General features: G+C 41.2%; 1 protein-coding gene across 7 annotated transcripts in view; it reads right to left on the bottom strand.

Moving 5' to 3' along the window:
• The window catches only part of ccser1 (coiled-coil serine-rich protein 1), a 122,602-nt gene that overhangs the window by 80,847 nt on the left and 22,437 nt on the right, over positions 1-19,318 (bottom strand). For all 7 annotated transcript variants that reach the window (XM_040031705.1, XM_040031706.1, XM_040031707.1 and 4 more), the window contains exon 6: positions 17,241-17,346. In XM_040031705.1, coding sequence (XP_039887639.1) covers positions 17,241-17,346 — 106 coding nt within the window. The remainder of the gene's footprint in view (positions 1-17,240; positions 17,347-19,318) is intronic.

Below are 19,318 nucleotides of genomic sequence, written 5' to 3'. Positions count from 1 at the left end.
TTTTTTCAATAGGAAGAGGGCCATGTGACACATCAAACTTATTGGAGATGTCACAAGAAAAACAATGATGTGCTTGGTTTCAACGTAACTTTATTCTTTCATGAGTTATTTACAAGTTTCTCTTTGTTCACAGCCATTGAAATATCGAAGAGGTTAACACGTGAGGAGCGGATCGAAATTGTGTTGATATCTGGTGAACGCAGTAACCGGGTCATTGCAGCAGATTTCAATGCAAGACACCCTACGAGACCACCCATCTCCCATGCTACAGTTAGCAAACTGCTTGCTAAGTTTCGTGAAACTGGTTCAGTGTTGGATTTGCCAAAATGTGGACGCAAGAAAACTGTCACTAATGGAGAAACACCAGTGGCTGTCCTAGCTTCATTCAGCAAGAGCCCACAGCTTAGCAAGAGCCCACAGCGTAGCACTCGCCGCATGTCACTGGAGAGTGGCATTAGTCGAACATCCCTTGGGCGGATATTAGCTACTCACAAATGGCACCCTTACAAACTCCAGCTACTGCAGCATCTCAACGAGGATGACCCAGATCGGCGCACAGAATTTGCAGAATGGGCAAAACAAAAATTGGAACAGGACCCTCAGTTCACGCAGAAGATTTTGTTCAGTGATGAGGCAAACTTTTATGTGAATGGTGAAGTTAACAAACAAAACCACCGCTATTGGTCTGACACTAACCCACATTGAATGGATCCCTCCAAGACTGTTGGAACAATAAAAGTGATGGTTTGGTGTGGTATATGGGGTACAACGATAGTGGGTCCATTCTTCATCAATGGAAACCTCAAGGCCACTGGATATTTGAAATTGCTACATGATGATGTGTTTCCCTCTTTATGCACTGAAGCTGGCACGTTCCCTGAGTTTTTCCAGTAAGATGGTGCACCACCACATTATGGGTGCCAGGTCCGAGCATTCCTAGATGAACAGTTTCCTGGAAAGTGGATTGGTCGTCGTCGGCCAATTGAATGGCCCCCAAGGTCTCTCAATCTGACCCCCTTAGACTTTTATCTTTGGGGTCATCTGAAGGCAATTGTCTATGGTGTGAAGATACGAGATGTGCAGCACCTGAAACTACGGATACTGGATGCCTGTGCTGGCATTTCTCCTGCAGTGTTGCTATCAGTGTGTGAAGAGTGGGAGAAGAGGGTTGCATTGACAACCCAACACAATGGGCAGAACATTGAACACATTTTATAAGTGGTCAGAAACTTGTAAATAACTCATGAAAGAATAAAGTTACGTTGAAACCAAGCACACCATTGTTTTTCTTGTGACATTACCAATAAGTTTGATGTGTCACATGGCCCTCTTCCTATTGAAAAAACAAAAGTTGTATCCAAGAAGCCTGGAGAACAATTCCTGAACACCACTTGAAAAGTAGAAGTAGTTTTTGCCTTACAAACTGTAAGCCTATGTGTTTTTGCACAGCTTCCATTAAGTCTTTGCACCTATTTCCCATTTTCCTAGCAAAATATGACAAAATATGACGAAGCATGTCAGAATGCATACTTTTGCTGCAGTTAAACTGCAGTTACAGGCCAGACAAAGTCATTTCCAGCCAAGCATGAGTCTCACCTGCAGGTAATTACTGCACGCGCACACACACACAAACACGCTCACGAGCAAGCGCAGGGCACAGTTGAAGACAAGTCTGTTCAGTGATGATAGATGTTACACAGGCAGGGAGGCCGTTCCTCTACTCAGGGTCATCTGTCTTTTCACTGTCATGAGCTGATAGCCCGACACTCTCACTCTATTTCCCTTTTTTATAACTCTCTCTCTCTCACACACACACACACACACACAGGCACACACACGCAAACACACACTGCCCCTCTGAACAGCTTATATGTATGTGAGTGCAGAGAATGGGACCGTGTGATAGCAGTCAATTAGAAGATTACCCAAGTGGACCAAGTTCTAATTTGAATTGATAAAGATGTAGTATTACACCAGCTAGTGGTAGACAATGGCACTGCATCTTCAAATAGGGCATGTAAATGGGAAGATGATTACAAACAAATATATGGATTAAAGCACAATTAAATGTTTCCAAAGAGATTTTCCCTCTACTGTCTTTTCGGAGTAATTAAACAGAAAAGGAAAACACTGGTAGAGTATGAAAACTGTCCCCCCCTCCTTTGCATTATGCTCTTGTTTTCTTTGTGCCTTCTGTTGTCATTTCTCCTCCGTTCTCTCCTCACTTTCATTCCTTTATAATCCATATCCTCCCCCCTCGCTCACCTCCTCTCTTTCTCTGTGTTCTGCTCTCCTTTGCTTTTTTCTCCTCCCTCTCACTTACTCCTCTCCATCCTTCTGACTCTCCCCTCTGCTCTAAGAAGCCATTTCTCAACAGCAGCGTTAGAAGTGATCCATTTCACCAACCCGAAAAAAGCCAATTATCTGCGTTTTTATGACTTTCATTATTTTACCACTCACACGGGGTTTTATGACTGTGTTGTTGACTACCAGCACCTTGTACATACCTGCACACACACACACACGTTATCCACATCCACACATGCAGCAAACAATACACGCACACAGGCGAGGAGAGACCTGAGAGGCATGTATATGAAGATTTAGATGTCTGTGTTTACACGGTGTTCGGTTTGTGTGTCAAGTGACGAATAATGACTCCCGGTCAAATAAATCACGTGGGATTCAAGTACATCATCTTGAGCAGCCGTGAGAAGCGGTGGGCTGTACCCTTGTCAATCAGCAATATATAGAGACGGCATTGTCTCAGGAATAATAATAGTAAAGGACACTTCAGCGCTGAGATACGGCGAGAAAGGCAGTCAGTCCCCACTGCCAACTTTTCCATCATTAAATTTTTACTGACGACAAAGAACATGTTTATGGGAACAATCCAATATATATGAGTGTCTACGGCTGCGTGTGTGTATGTGTGTGTTTGTACTGCAGCCATCTGTGCGTCATGTGTGCTTGCTTGTCTGCACATGTGAAGTACAACTGTATACTGTAGTACAACTAAAAGAGAGTGATCACCATCATTTGTCACTGCTTTCCACCTGACAGACACTGTGTACTCATCTGCATTCAGCACCTGAGGCTACGGATGTTTAATGCTACCATTAAACTCATCTCCGACATAAAGTGCATCTGTGACTAAAGAGTGAGCGCAAGCCAGGCTCCAGGCAGTGAATCTAATGGTGAATTCAACTCTTCAGACACAGAAAGGGGGAGAATATAAAACTAATGTAATATGGCAGGGGTAACTTTCTGATTAACCCAACTGTCCTTTCTGCTTCCCTTTGCACTCTGCACTCTGAATGTGTGCTTCGTTTGCAAGAAACCCGTGCTTTTGCTTGACTCTTGCTTGTTTCACTCCCCCTGACTTCTTTAACCTCGATCTATTGCTGTCTGCCACTGCCCACTCACCGCTTCCTTGGCATCTGTGAGGTTAATCCATAAAAGGATGGGAACCACCACATTAGCTCTTTGTGGGTGGTGGTGGTGGTGGTGGGGGAACCTTTGGGGAGTTATCAGAACATACTTGCACTAATTACTATCACAACTTATTGTTGCTCGTAGAGATCTATTTAATATCGGTCCCATGTGTCGCATTACATTTTCCATTTTCCGTGAATATTGTCATGCCAAGTTGCCAAATCTTACCCTGTATAAAAGCCTCCAAGCAATATTCCATTAAAGTGGAACAGTTTCAATTTTTAGCACAGAAACCCTGCTGCGAGTCCACTACCAAAACTTATTGCCCAAGGGAATCTGAGACATTTCTCTCTCTCTCTCTCTTGAACTTATGTTGTTATGCAAGCATGAAGGGATTTCTTCTATGATTCACATGTTTTAAAGTAACTCTGTCAGTTTGCAATTTTTAGCGAGAATCGCATAAAAATGCCCGAGTGCCACAGGTGACAGCTGATCACAAAAGCAACCACTGGTTGACTAAGCCCGATTTTTATTTTATCTTATTTATTTTTTTAAACTCCAGCTAACAAATCCATGTTTAAAATGCAAATTCTGCACCCAAAGGGAGTTTTTATTTAGAGGACACATTAATGCTTATCCAGTCTGTTCATTACTTAAGGACATGATAATTTTTGCATTATTTATTCTAAATCCCTGATAATAAAGGACCAGAATTTCAATGACCTTATAACCGTGTTGCCACTGCACAGCCTGATTATCTTCTGCTGATCCCGCAGTCATAAAAAAATCAAAAGCATCGAATTTCAGATAAGATTTTGACCAGAAATGTAATAAGTGCAAATTAATGTGACCTTAGCTGCCAATGTGTGACTCAAAGCTCATATTAATAAGACAATAAGACACGGAGGAGCAAGCTTGTGTTGTAAATTCCCAGTATAACACATGTTGTTTGAGACAAACACAAGTGATATTTTATGACAGAGAGTAACAGCATCACAAGAAATGTAAATGTTGCCTCTCTCCTTTTCATCTAATTTCCTCTTGTCATTGTCAAACTGCCCACTTTCCTTTCAGAAAGCCATATATTGTTTAAGATGAGTCACAGTTTTGATTTGTTGTGATTTTTGCGGTGGCACTGTTGTCATCGCAATGACAAAATAATAGCACCTAAGAACAAGTTTCCATACTGCCTCATGCAAAGGAAACATTTAAATGACAATTATTGTGCCTGCATGTTTATTGCAACAATCGCTGCACTTAGATCAGATTCACGTCGACTGCCCACACTGCCCATATTCTTGTTGACATCATTTCTAAATAAATGTTTCTCAGCATTCCCCTCATCAATCCCTCATTTTAGGCCTAATCTTATCGAGACTGCCGACATAAACATATTTCTTCGTCTGTAATCACCTGCAAAAGCTCTGATCCTTATTAAATAAGAAAACATATATAAAAAGGTACCACAGATAATCCTCTCCAATCAAGAACATTAAAAAGCACATATGGCCATCATCCTCATTTCTTTAAAAGCCGTTGTCATGGCAGTACTGAAATAAGACTATGAGGTGCCTAATAAGATATTATGCACACAGAAGGCAACAATTTTGCTTTGATTTTGCACTCTTCGTGTAATTTTGTGGAGACTTACGCAAGTTGACAACAGAGTCTGCAAGTATTAGATCTGTTTGTTTGAAACATGATTTACCCATGCTGGGAAAACGGCGAGGACATCACCAATTAACACGTAATATCTACTGTTTTATCAAGAGTTCCACACTGAAATTGTATTTTGGATACACAATCTGTCCAAGGTGCTTATGTATAGCATCTTCAGTTTTCTTAATGTGGTCAAGTGAGTTAAGATTTTCGTTTTGGTCGCTGAATATGAACAATGGCACTTGGGCTTTATATCTTTTTCAGACTCTGGTGCTTTCATAGTGACCAACACTGTGTTTCTGTCTGATTTGACTGTATATCTGCAACACTGTGTGACAAAATTATCACGCACCTAAGTTAAAGATATTTACAGTTTTGTGTTTTTTTATTTTATTACATTTTTTATGAGGGTTAAAAGTTCGAAGCCAGACGCTGGAAGACAAATGAGTCTCCAAATAGTTCAATATTTGGATAAAACATTAACCTTTAGAGAGAGTGAACAGTCACTGCATCCAGCTGTTGTTTGACATAGTTACAGCACTCCCACTGAACCTCTTTTTTTCCACCTTTCTGCACCAAGCCAAGCTACCACTTTTTTGAGCCCAGCCTAAATATAATATATGGCAAGCTGAGTTCAGATAATCTCAGCTTGCCAAAAAACAAACATTTGGCAGTAATGGGAAAAAGGTTTTTGTAGGACTCTCTGCAGTCCTGTGAAAATATCATGATTCAATAGCTTGTAAAGCCACCTTCAGCAGCAATACCTTGAAGTACTTTAGTTTATTTTATCAGTCTTTCACATCATTGTGGAGAAATTTTGGCCCTCTCTTCTTCACAGTGTTGCTTCTGCTCATTGAGGTTTGCAGGCGTTTCTTTTTGCACACCTCTCTCAAGATCCTGCCCAAGCATTTAATCAGGTTGAGGTTCTTTTCTTTATTTTTCAGCAATTCTATTGTAGATTTACTAGCATGCTTGCCCCAATGTTCCACTGAAAGACCCAATATAGGCCAAGCCTTAGCTATCAGACAAATGGCCTTGCACTTGACTATACAACACTCTAATACAGAGAGGAGTTAATGGCCGTCTCAGAGATTGCAAAGTGCCCAGATCCTGAGATTGCCCAAGCCCAAAACCTAACTCCTCCACCACCGTGTTTGATGGTATGTATGGATGAGGTAGTCTGAGCTGATATGCTGTGTTTTCTCCAAACATGGTGCGGTCCTTTAAGGCCACACACATTGGACTCCTCTTTCTCAATCAAATGCTCCAGAAGTCTGTTGGTTTGTTAAGATGCAAATTTGCCAACATAAGCTGTGCTGCCATGTTCCTTGACTTGACTCGACTTGTTCAGTTTTTCTCTAACTGGACTTTCATCAACTTTAACATTTAACATGCTAACTTAAGCCTGTAGAGTCTGACTCATGGCTTCTTTGCAGTTGCTTTTTTGCTATGATTAGCTGTGATGTCCACTCCTGGGAAGATTGCAGCATTTTGTTAGCACACCTAAATGCTGATGATCATTTAACAAGCGCAATTTTCTCTCTTAATTCTCACCAAAGCAACATGGGTTGACTTAGTTTCATAACCTCTCTCCAGTCCCTGGATAACAACCTTTGACTAAAACATTCACTAATACCCAGTGTAAAGAGTCCTGTCCTTATCTGGATGATTGCATCAAGCATCAAGACTCATGTAAAGAGGTTTTCTATTTCAAACTCTAGTTTTTTTTGTTTCTTTTTTTTTTTTTTTTGAGGGGGGGAGGGGGTATCATTCTTTAAGCGAGGTGCACCAGACAGCTACAAAGACCAAACATCAAGAAGAACAAATACAACAGTAACATATTCTCATGGGAAATATTCAGCATTCACAAAACATTTTTATCACTGACAACAGCAGAAGGAATGTGTTTGAAAAAGCAACAAAACGGGGCGGGAAATATCTTCTTAGAAACAATCTCTAATCTCATCCTGTTGTATTAAAATAGATTTAACATTTGCATATACTATACTGTGGTCTGCAACAACTTGAGACAAGATAAAGAGAGCCAAAGACAAAAGTGCATTGCTATATTTATGTTAAAAAAAGAAAAAGTCTTGAAATGCTGGAAACGGCAGCACTAATGCCATGTGTCTTACAATCTGTTGCCGTACGATTTACAGTGAACACCACTTCAGCACTCCCTTTTATTTCTGGAACACACTAGTTGATTAAGAAAAAGGTTATTGGAAGCACAGGGATGTCTTATTTATTGCCAATCTACTGTTTTTCTTTGCGTTACAAATCAGGACAACAAGTTCCCGCTCGAAGCAAGTGGGATAAAAATGAAAGCCAATACTAATTAGTCTCCTCATGCTGAACATTTAATAAACCCTATAGGGTGGTGTGAATTACAAGCTAAACAACAATTGACAAAAGAAATGCACATGCCAACACATGCACACTATAACGCTTTTAATGGGTTTAGAGTTTTAAAAATTAAAAGCTGTCAAGGCATGTAGCCAAAGCTTCTCCACTGAAAAACCACAGATTAAAACAAGATAAAAGACCGAGTCTTGTCGCTGCTTGTTGGATTAACAAATTCTGCATCGTTATACACCAGCAACTGAAAAAAAAAGAGGTTGGGGGGGTCTACTTTGTGTTCCCTTCAACTCCCACTGTATGCTGTGTTTCTCTGTGTGTCTGAAAATCATGTTGCAGGGAATTTCGTCTGTCCTCAGCTCCACTCCTTAAACTGGATTCTTTATGCTTGTCTATTTTTATGAATGTGCATACGCTTAAATGTTTGTGAGTATGTGACTTACGGTAGAAGGAGATGCGTGTGCTACTTTTGCAGACTATATTAAGTCTGGAGGGATTCGATTACAACATGGTCGATATACTTTGTGAGTCGTATTAACATTAAATAAATGTGTTCCTTCCTGTTTTTGTGCATATGCGAGAAAATTCTATAAAATTGCAGATTACAGGTCTCCGTTTGAGACTACAGGATATATACAGGAGAGTATATCGCTATGTAGCATTCCAACCAAATGTGAGCGAATTGGTTTTTCTCTGAATTACAAGACACTTTCTCAACACTTGGTCTTTCTGCTCAGCAGTATCTTAATACCCAGCTGCCTCAATGAAGACAGCTATGAGTAGGCTGTCTTTTCTACCGCCATCTCACTGCTGCCATTTACACAGCATTCAGTTCACGAGCAGACCCAGCTAACTCCTTTCTCAACACATTCAACCAGAGGAAAAAAGATTTTTAACCTCTATATACGAATAAGGGTCAACAGGGTGAATTGGGACCTGCGCGCGAATGTTGACATTTTTCTAATGCACCTCATTATGCCGCCGCAAGAGCATGTGAGTGTAATACCTACACGTTTAATCTTCAATTGAGAAGCGGAGATATGGGAATTGAGACTTTTGTGATCGTCCGCTGCATACTGACAGATAAGGACACCTCTGTGTTTGCGTGTCCTCTGCTCAGATTGCCCGTCTTCCGCATAGCAATCAACGGCAATGAAAACAGAGAAAGGGGAAAATGAAGAGAAGAATGGCAGGGGAACACTCAACAGGCAGGCTGCCGTTACCATAGAAACAGGCAAGCTTTATCCCAACTGTCAAAATTTAATTTCCTCTGCATCTTTTTGTATAAGAGACGGGAGCAGTTCACGTCTTAAAAGAAAACAGACAATAAAGATACATCACAAATGGAACCAAAAGTCTCTGAGGGACATTTGGTATTGTCATGCTTTGATGGCAGCACTGCTACTGGCAAAAAAAAGAATGCACTGAAGAGATCTGTCTTATTTTATTTTAGATTTCAAGGCAAATGTAAATATGATAGAAGTTCAAAGACATAATATCACACTGACCCAAACCTATTGTACTCCAAGGCAGGTCTTCTGGTGCACTGCGAGGCAAGGACAAAGTCACTCGGGCGGAAATGTCTAGAGCCGAGGCACCTGGGTATTAATCGATTAGTCAAATATTTTTGTTAAGCCAGAATGTAAGCCATGTGCAGGTTTAAGCTGTGGAAATGGGGAGGATTATTCTGCTTTTCTTGATTTTCCGTGACAGTAGAGCTATCTTTTTGTTTGGAGTTGTTGTTGTTTGGTGTGGCAAATTTGTTCAGAAAACTGGATGAATCTATAATGAATTTAACCGATTTCAGAGCTGGAAATCTATCTAAAGTTGCATCTCTAAACTTTGTATTGTACTCTCCCTCATTCTCATCAATAACTAAAAACAACAATAAATACTGTATTCTACGCTGCTGAAAGCTGCTACGCAAGGTATACATATAGGGTGATATTGGATGCTGTGACACTGACTGATGTGTCAGCCCCCCCACCCCACCTCTCTCTGTCTCTAAACACCTATGCAGCTGCAAAGAACGGAAATAGATTTTGAGCACCTGGCTGTTTGCTGACATGGCTTTGTTACTGCGATATTAATGTTTACAAAGTCATAAACATAGACAATTAAAACCCTGCCATCAAAATCATTCAACTGCCATACATCAAAGAGGTCGGAGCTGTGCCTGCACGCCTGTGTGTGCGAGTGTGTGTTTGTGTGTGCGTGCATGCAGCAGATGTTCTGTGCAGCCTGTCAGACAGCCAGCAGTATCCTGCAGCTGATACTCTCTCTGGACAGCCTGACTGACTGACAGGTGTGTGTGTGCATGATCCTGTGTTACTCATACTGTGGGGACATAAATCTGTTTACACAGTCATATTCTGGGGACCGGCTGTGGCTACAGGGGACAAAAAAACAAAGTAAAAATGGAAATTCGGTTTTATTACAAAGCCTTGATTTTAGATTAAGTTAGGTTTAGAGTCATGGAGGGTTAGGTAAGTTACAGCTGTGGTTAGCATTCCAATAAGTCTTCAATGTAAGTTGGTGTAATGTCCTCTGAAGTGATGGAAACACAAATGCGTGCGTGCATGTGTGTGCGTGCGTGTGTCGTGTGTGAACAGAAGGGAGCTTGCTTTGCCTCCAGCAAATCAATGTCCCCTCGAGGGAATGTGGAACCTGAGACAAAGAGCAAAAGCAACTCCAAGAGAAAGAAAGACGGTGTGTGAGAGAGAGAGAGGAAGCCCTGGGCAAACAGATTTTGCTCTCTTCCCCTAGTTCCAATCTCAGGTTCTTCACTCGCAGACTTAAACATTTGGGTGAAAATATTTTGTTGGAAGAAATCAGCGAGGATGGTGAACTCAAACTGTAGGAAATTAACACCTGCCAGCAGCCTACATCCTGGTCAGGCTAAGAATCATACACCTGGTTTCATTATCTAACCAGCTCCGGTGTTTTCGAAGCCAAAACAGTATGTTAAAACTGTGACACTAGCACCTGATTTCCTGCATTTTAAAATGATGCTTTCTGAAATGAAACAGAATCTAAATTTACTCTGAATCCAAAACAAGTCGAGTCCACAAGCCTGCAGTTTCCTCTAGTCTTTTTTAGTGTTTACTGAAGCTGCTCTGCTGCTCTGCACTTCAGCTAAAAGAACTGCTCCTTTGCTGTGGAGAAGTTAGCTCAACACACACTTCCCTCTAATCCCACTATATCATATCACTGTCTGGCTGTCAGGAGCACACTCACTGTTAAATTGTGTAATGTGTCTACAGTTTTGGAGGCTTAAGTCATTCTGGAGTACAAGGTTCAAGACTTCAGCGCGGACTGTCGAGTTGTTATAAAGGTTGGCATATAAGCCATTACTCAGACGCAACATGACTTGAATGTAAAATTACTGCATACACTTTTAGCCACAATAGCAGCATGACTCCTAGGATGGAAATGTCAGTCTGATGGTCAATTAGTCTACCACCTTGGTCCAAAATAAAATATGTATCTCAGCAAGTCCTGGATGGATCGTCTTGACATTTGGCACACATATTCACGCCCCGCTGCACCCACGCCTCCACCCAGGATGAATAAACACTTTGAGGTGTACCAACATATTCCCTATCACCAGATAAAATGTTTATTTTCCCACAACTAACCACTTCTAACAGACTTGCATTTAGAGTTAATTTAAACATAGAAAAGTAAATCAAGATGAGAACATGGTATATGAACCATTATCGTAACAGCTGCCACACATCGCTGTGTTAACATGGTGATGTTGGGCCCCAGTCACACAGCGGAGAGACCAGACGGCAACAATCCGAAAATCACTGGTTGCAAAAATAAAAATATATATTCTCCATCCAGCAATGAGTGATTGCTGGATGTTACTGGAAGCTGCTGGTATGAAATTGGTCATAAAGAGGTAAATGGTGCTTCTTGCGCTTTCTTTAGCAACTAGCACCTCGCCCCAGTCACCTATAGTTTGCACGAAAGGCATCAATTTGTCTGCAAAATGGCCCTGAAAGGTCAAACGGACTGCAACTTAAGGAAATGCCAGCAAATAGACAAATGCTCCAAAAACACACAAAACAACAGAAGTTGACTAAATAAACAGAAATTGTTTCTGGAAACACAAAAATGTTCGGAAACGACAGAAATCTAAACGTTTTAAGAGCACTAAGATAGGCTTAAAAGAAGCAGAGCGTTCATCAGTGTTGCAAGGGAACCAAAGCTGTAAGTAATGTGTGCTTTAATCACAAGATTCAGATACATGTTTGCTATTAGCTCTTTACTGTTAGCTTTTGTGATGCTTTTCTCTAATTCCGTTGTGTTTTCTTACACTTCTGTCGTGTTTTGTTTGTTTTGGCAGCATTTTGCTGGTCTTAAGTTGCAGACCATATCACCTCACTGTAAAGCAATGACTGTAGAAAACATGGACGACGCGACAGCTTCCCAAAAATGAAGCCAAAACGTCTGGCTGCAGTATAGGTCATAAACCCCGCCTCCTCCATGTTAGCGGATGGGACGGGGGTCAGACTAAAATTAATTAATAAATTTTTCCCAAAGATTCTTTCTTTTGTTATCAATAGTTCTCACCACGCTGATTTATGTCCAAGCGGTCTCCTTTCCCATAAGTTTGATTCTAATTCCTACCACGGCGATGTTAAATTGGGATGTAATGTCATCACAGCAGCTTTGACTGGCAGCTGCAGTCACGGAGAAACTTGCGTATCTCTGTTCGGGAATAGCAGATAGAGCGTAGGCTCTGAGAGGAGGGCCAGCGTTTACGTTACGAAAACACGATTGACTGTTTTAGCCTGACAGCCTGAGGTGTTCTTCAGTAAACTGGACTACCGACAGAAGGACCCGAGGCCCCGCTGCACTTTTTCGGTAAGTTAAACGTGTTTGTAAGCTAATCCGTAACTACCGTCCTTAGCTCGGTCCTGAGACCTAGCTAGCTAAGATGAGCACTTAGCTGTCGGGGAAACTTGTTTTCGTTCGTTAGCTAATCCGTGCAGGTGAATGAATTTACCCTGACTAAAGAAATCAAGAGAAACGCTCCGGGCTGCTCAGTCACTAATTATCGTTACTGTACTTTTATTACAAGTGTTATACTATAAAAGCAACAGGTTGCACTCTGCTTCAGCTCCTGTGCAGAGCTGATTATTAAATATGTGCAAACAACAGCATGTTTTCTGTCTTTTGCCACATCTTTAGAGACAGTAACACCATTTTTTTAAAAAGCTTGTACTTCAGTAACTCCTCATTAATCAGTAACTGTGGATTAAACTGTAGAACTGAAAAAAATGTAAGAGAAGCGCTTCAGATCCTGAGTGTGTGGGACAGAGAAGGATCAGCTTTATTTCAGACTTGAGAGAAACTTTATATTTCAGTTTGTGATGGTTCTGTTCTCTTTGTGATTACAGGAGCTGCCCTCAGATTCAGACCTCAGCACCACCCAGTGACAGCAGACAGATCATCCAACATGTTTACATGTCAACTGCAAAATTAACTGATGAAAACAGTACAAAGGTTAAAGTACCACATGTGCTGTCAGTGAAAGCTTCAGCTGTTTATTGATAAAGTTAAAGACAAAAAGTCAAAAGGATTAATCACCAGCAGTGCCAGTATATATCAGCATTAACAGGACCTCAGTTTGGTGTTTTACAAAGCTGCTGATCTCAGACCTGCACAGCTTCCGTTTTAAATATTTTATGTACTCAGCTGCATGAAGAGCACATTTGATTTTCTCTGACACAATTAAATAAAACCTGATGAAGGTCAAAGGTCGTCACTTGGATGTTTAACTACAAACTTGTGATCTGGAATTCTTTGAGTTTTTTGCAGATAGTGTGTCATTTACCATAAAGTGATTCAGAGTTATTCATACCAGAGTAACCAGAGAGGATCATATATGTTTAAATATATAACTTTCTACAGGACTGTAGCCTCTGTGGAGTGTGCAGCTGATCTCATCACTGTCTAAAAATGGAAACAAAACCTAAGCAGTGCTGAATCCTTCAATAATACAGACTATTAGAGTAACAGGTGTGTAGCATCGCTAACTAGCTAGCAACAAGCCCTCAACACAGTGCGTATGCTAGCGGCTAATCTAGCAAACGAATTAACAACAGAGTGATTTTAGAACTATAAGATGATACGCTGTGTGTCTTTTTTTTTTTTTATAACAGTGACATGGTTGTATTTACCTTAATTAAACGAGTCGTCAGTCGCGGTAAACTAGCTAAAAACTGGAGCAGCCAGACTACGTAAAAAGTGTAGGGGGCGTGTTTGTGGTCACGTCCAGCGGGTGTGTGGGCGGGAGCGTTACGCCTCCACCTCCACCTCAAGTCACTACTGCGCAGACTCTGGCTCCAAAAATGCAAGATGGCAGCCTCCACAAGCTGGATATTTTGGCTTCATTTTTGCACAATGGGTGGAGGCGCTGTCGCGTCGTCCATGTTTTCTACAGTCATTGCTGTAAAGAGTGCAATACAAACAGAAAACTGAGTATATTCACCTTCAAAGCTGAACCTTTAGAAATGGCAATGTGCGATCGTGGCTCAAGAGGTGGCAGTTCGTCTTGTAATCGGAAGGCCGGTTCGAGCCCCGGCTCGGACAGTCTCTGTTGTTGCGTCCTTGGGCAAGACACTTCACCCGTTGCCTAGTGGTGGTCAGAGGGCCTGGTGGCGCCAGTGTCCGGCAGCCTCGCCTCTGTCAGTGCGACCCAGGGTGGCTGTGGCTACAATGTAGCTTACCATCACGTGTGTGAATGGGTGGATGACTGAACGTGTTAAGCACTATACAAATACAGGCCATTTACCATTTTAAAGTTTCACTACGGCGTGGAGATTAAATGGTGAATGTCTGCTGATAAGTTGGCATCTTCCATGCATTGTGTCAACTAAATTGGCAACCAGTCTGGTGAAACACATTTTCCCTTACAACTGTTAGTTACTCAGGGTTCACGGATTGATCTCTAGGCTTGTGTGACTGAGACCTTACATTTTTAGCTAAAAGCACCAGCATATTCATCCATTCATGCTTTGGTTCATTCATCTGCTTTCTCTGCTAAAGGGATCCTGTCAAAACACCAAGTCATGTCACTGTTTTGATCAAGAGGGATCGAACCAGTTCCTCAAGTTATGACATTTCCAGGCTAAACATCGCTGGCTCAGTTCAGACAAGCTCAATCAAGCCAAAGAAGGTTTCAGCAGAATGTTATTTTTGCCATGACCTTGTACACAGAAGGCAATAATGTAAATATTTTTGAGCGTGTCTCTATGTGTGCGTCTGATATGAAAGCTCCTCCACTGCTTTTCAATGATAAGTGAGACTTCACTATAAATGAAACAACCAATGAGTCTGACAAAAACCTTGGATGATTTGAAAAGGTTGACTCCCGACTTGCATGATTCACTGACACTGTCTAGACACAGAATGTCTCTCTATTCATTGAAACTTTCAAAGAGAAGCGTTAGAAGCGTGATAAAAAAAAAAAACCTTCTCACAAAAAGAGGCCCCGGTTAAGTCCAGTGACTCAATGGTATAGTATAAATCTGTCAACCTCTACTTTAAAACCACTCACACAAGTTGATCTGCACTGTCTCCACAAACAGAAGATCAGAGCTAGTTTATTCAAGGAAAAACACATTTAGACAGATACAATTACTCTGTGGGTTCCAGCAGAGATAAATTCAACTAGTGAGTGGAGAAAGCAATACTGAAAGGTAAAGCAATAATCATCTTTACCTAGCCAATGGTGCTACAACCCCTTTATTACTCAGTTGGCTCCATAAAACCCAAATAAGCCCCATCTGAAAAGCTGCACTGTGTGTGTTTGTGCTTGTGTATCTTTATGCAGACAAATGGCTTTGCATGCAGGTTTGTGTGCGTCCAGTAAGACTTGTCCTGGTTCTGGGCAAAAAGAAGCAACAAGTGGGCAAATCTAATCTGATTTTGAACTGTCCTTGGCAGTGGAGCACATGTGTAAACAGAAACTCTTAAGTGTTTTGTTTCAGTCGCTGGCTACAAAGGGACAGAGAGAGGAGGACAGCTTGCATATTTATTCAATCAGAATTAATTAATTTATATTCCTTCTTGCTGTCTCATCTCTAAGAGAGGAAAAGATATAAAACATGTTTGCATGCATTTACACAGAACATTCAACATCAGCAAGTCCCAGAATAGACAATAACCGCCTACCTTTCTCGCTCTCCTCTAATATGGATTTTATAAGGTAAAATGAAAAAACACGCCCACACACACACACTGTGCATGGCGACATTTTTTATGTGATTCTGGTTCTATTATCCCAGTCCGATATAGTCCTGGTTTAAAAAACATCCAAGTGAGACCGGGATTTCATTAACAGACATGTTAACAGAAAGTGAGAAAGAGAATTTTGACAAGTTCTCTAAGGTGCTGGGAACATTCTACCTTCCGAATACCTTTAAAAAACTGTGTGCAAGTTCACCTCCAATAACTTGACTCACTCACTGATGATTTGGGCATATTTTTACTTTTGTGTACTGCACTTACAGGTCGTTGCAGAACAGTAACACTGTGGTATTATTTTTTATTTCAAAAGTGTCCTCACCTTACTTCAGCGTGCATTGTTCAGGGTAATAATACACTCACTGGCCACTTCATTGGTTACACCTTGCCATCCCTTTGTTGGAGACCCTTTTGCTTTCAGAACTGCCTTAATTCTTCATGGCACAGATTCAACAAGGTAATAGAAACACTCCTCAGATATTTTGGTCCATTATTTGGAATGAGTTGACTGTGGAGGCCGTTTGAGTCTGATGAATCCATTGTTAAAGGAACAAGAGTTTGAAATGATGTAATCTTTGTGACATGGCCTGTTATGTTACTTAAAGTACCCATCAGAAGATAGCTACACTGTGGTCATAAAGGGACGTGGTCAGCAAGGAAGGCTATGGAGTTTAAATGGGGCTCAAGTGGTACAACGGGGCCCCAACATCATTACATCATCACCATCAGCCTAAATCGTTGATATTGAGCAGGATGGATTCACGTTTTCATGTTGTTTACACCAAATTTTGAACCTAGCATCCAATTAGCAGCAGAACTCAAGACTCTTTAGACCAGGCAACACTGGTTGGATCTTCTATTGTCCAATTTTGTTGAGCGTGTGTACAATGTAGCCTCAGCTTCCTGTTCTTAGCTGACTGATCTTCTGCCACTGCAGCCCATGTGCTTCAGGGCTGTGCACTCAGAGATGCTCTTCTGCACACTTTGGTTGACACACGTGATTGTTTAACTTACTGTTGACTTGCTATCAACTTGAAGCAGTCTGGCCTTTCTCCTCTGGCATCAGCAAGTCATTTTCACCCAGAAAACTCCCATTCATTGGATATTTTGTCTTTGTTGGACCATTTTCTGTAAATCTCAGATATGGTAAATTCTAAGTTGCTGAAATACTCAGACCAGCCCAACAACCATGTCACATTCAAAGTCACCTTTCTTCCCCATTCTGATGCTGTTTTTGAACTTCCAACAGGTCTGGATGCCTACATGCTTAAGTATATTGAGTTGCTGCCATGTGATTGACTAATTAGATATTTCTGTTAAAGAGTAAAAGAATGGGTATACCTAATAAAGTGGCCCATGTGTTTTAAAAACTAGCTGCTGTTTTCCCCTTTTTTTAAGAAGCCAAACAACTCTGCTCTTTATAAAATTACACTAAATGGACTTAAGAATTTTTAAGACAGTCCCTATAAACATATGTATAACACAAAGCACAGAAAAGCACTACAATAAAACCACGTATTTATTACCTCTGAATATTTTCTTTTCCCAAAACGCGATCTCCAGATGGGTCCAAAGGTGAGGGCAGCAGGTTCAGACAGGAAGCTAGAGACTGGCTGGAGTCTTCTCTGGACACTGTGCACACAACCAAACAGACATGTAATGAATTCAAGTTTTCTCTAACCCCAGGTGACAATCTGACTGACAACATATGTTAGCCTAAGAAGAATTCACAGCTCTCTGTTTAAATCTTCTTTTGAGATGAATTAGAGCTATAAAACTTGGATCAAAGATGTTATTAAAATTCAGCAGTGATCCGTTGGGATCATCATACCATCAGTTGTTGTTTTTTGTGTTTCTTTACAATTATGCCTAAATATTCAATGGCACATTTAACAGGCCAATATAAAAGACAGTGAAATAAAAGTTGGATATAAAGCCAAGATTTGGTATTTCTTTATGTCTTTGCAAAGGTCTCTGTCTCTCACACTGTCCCTGTGTGATTCCACAGGGCATGAGTCACCATAGGAGTGAGAACGCAGAGCCCTGTGGGCCATAAATTGCTGTGAAACTGCTTGCTTTTTAATAACGGCTTCAACAAGCCACCTGAGAGAGGTCAAAATGAGGAGTACCGATGAGTGCGTGGGTGTAAGGGATTGTGAGATGGGTGTGCATCAAATTGTGTACGTCTGTGTGTCTGCATACATCTTTATATGAACCTGTGCATGGATCTGCGCGTGTCTGTATTGTGTATTCTGCGTGAATGTCTGTTACGGTGTGTTTAAATGAGTTCCTGTAATTTGAGTTTGTGGAAGAACCTTACTCTTCTAATGCCAGCACAGAGTCTTAGTCCCTTGACTTTATGAGAACAATTCATCAAACTCTTTAATTTCATGCTACAGTCTGCAAACCATTAGGTCTAATGACTAAGCATGCACGCTTGTGTGCTAGTGTGTATATTAATGATGGTGCCTCCCTTAGCTCTGCATCAGCCAGTGCCTGTAGAGATCTTTTCAGTGTGTGTGTGTGTGTGTGTTTTGACTGGCTGTGTGAGTGAACCACCCAGCCTCCCAATGCTCTTCAAACCCCATAAGCATAGGAAATTCTGTTTATTAGCGCTGAAGCTTCCATTGTATTCTTTACTTCTCAGTGCTGCTGAGCATTTTACTTTATTTGACTGCAACTGCAATATTCTAGGAGCCCATCTGGGACTTAAATATGGCCTAGAAATAGATGAATCCAACCTCACATTAACATATAATTTCACCGATAGATCTGTTGATAAGAGACAAAGCTAGTCGAGCTGACATAAACGCACCCCGTCGCTGCATTGTTGCAGTCCCTGTGTCTGAGCAACATGAAACACAGAAATGGAGTATGATCACAAGCTTATGTTTACCTCGTTGAGTCATTTTCTTCGTGTGTTGCACTCTACCACACATCAACTATGTATATCTGTCTGGTTTGACGCATATTAATACGAACTAAACCTTTGCAAGCACAGATAAGAAATATAACCAGTACAGACAGTAACTGCAAGAGCTTTCGATTTTGCTCAGTTATGTCTGCGCAAAAAAACAGCACTGCTGGTTAAAATCTAACAATTTCACTGTAACATTGACTCACAACAGAAAAATCCCATTTTTAAGACATGGATGCAATAAAAGCCAATACATGAGCACACACAGAGTTTCTCTTAACAGATTTGTATGTTTGGTGGTTACACTGCACTTTTTCAGCGCAATACTATTCTTATGTGTTGTATGAGAGGAAGCTGGGGTTCAGGGTGTTTGGCACTCCTATGCTCCACCGTGGCAGGGCACGAGCAACGATTTTCCTCCGACAGACACTTTTCAACTGTGACGCATGTCAGGAGAAGTGTGATGGAAATGCCAGAACAACAAAGGAGATGAATTGGTGTAAATGAGGCAGCCGCATCAAAGTCCCAGCACGTGTTGAAAGAAGCAGGGAGAACACTGGTTTCATGCTTTAAGGTGATGAGGGAGAAGTGTACTAATAAAGGAAAAAGAGAGGCAAAGATTGAAGCAAAACCAGACAGGGGAGAGACTATGACACCAGAGAGGAAGGTAAGAGAGGAGATATTCCC

This window comes from Simochromis diagramma, unplaced genomic scaffold (genome assembly GCF_900408965.1).
Source record: "Simochromis diagramma unplaced genomic scaffold, fSimDia1.1 OVJJ01000284.1, whole genome shotgun sequence".
NCBI lineage: Eukaryota > Metazoa > Chordata > Actinopteri > Cichliformes > Cichlidae > Simochromis > Simochromis diagramma.
The sequence above is the reverse complement of the archived record's forward strand: the minus strand, read 5'-3'. Positions and strand labels throughout refer to the sequence as shown.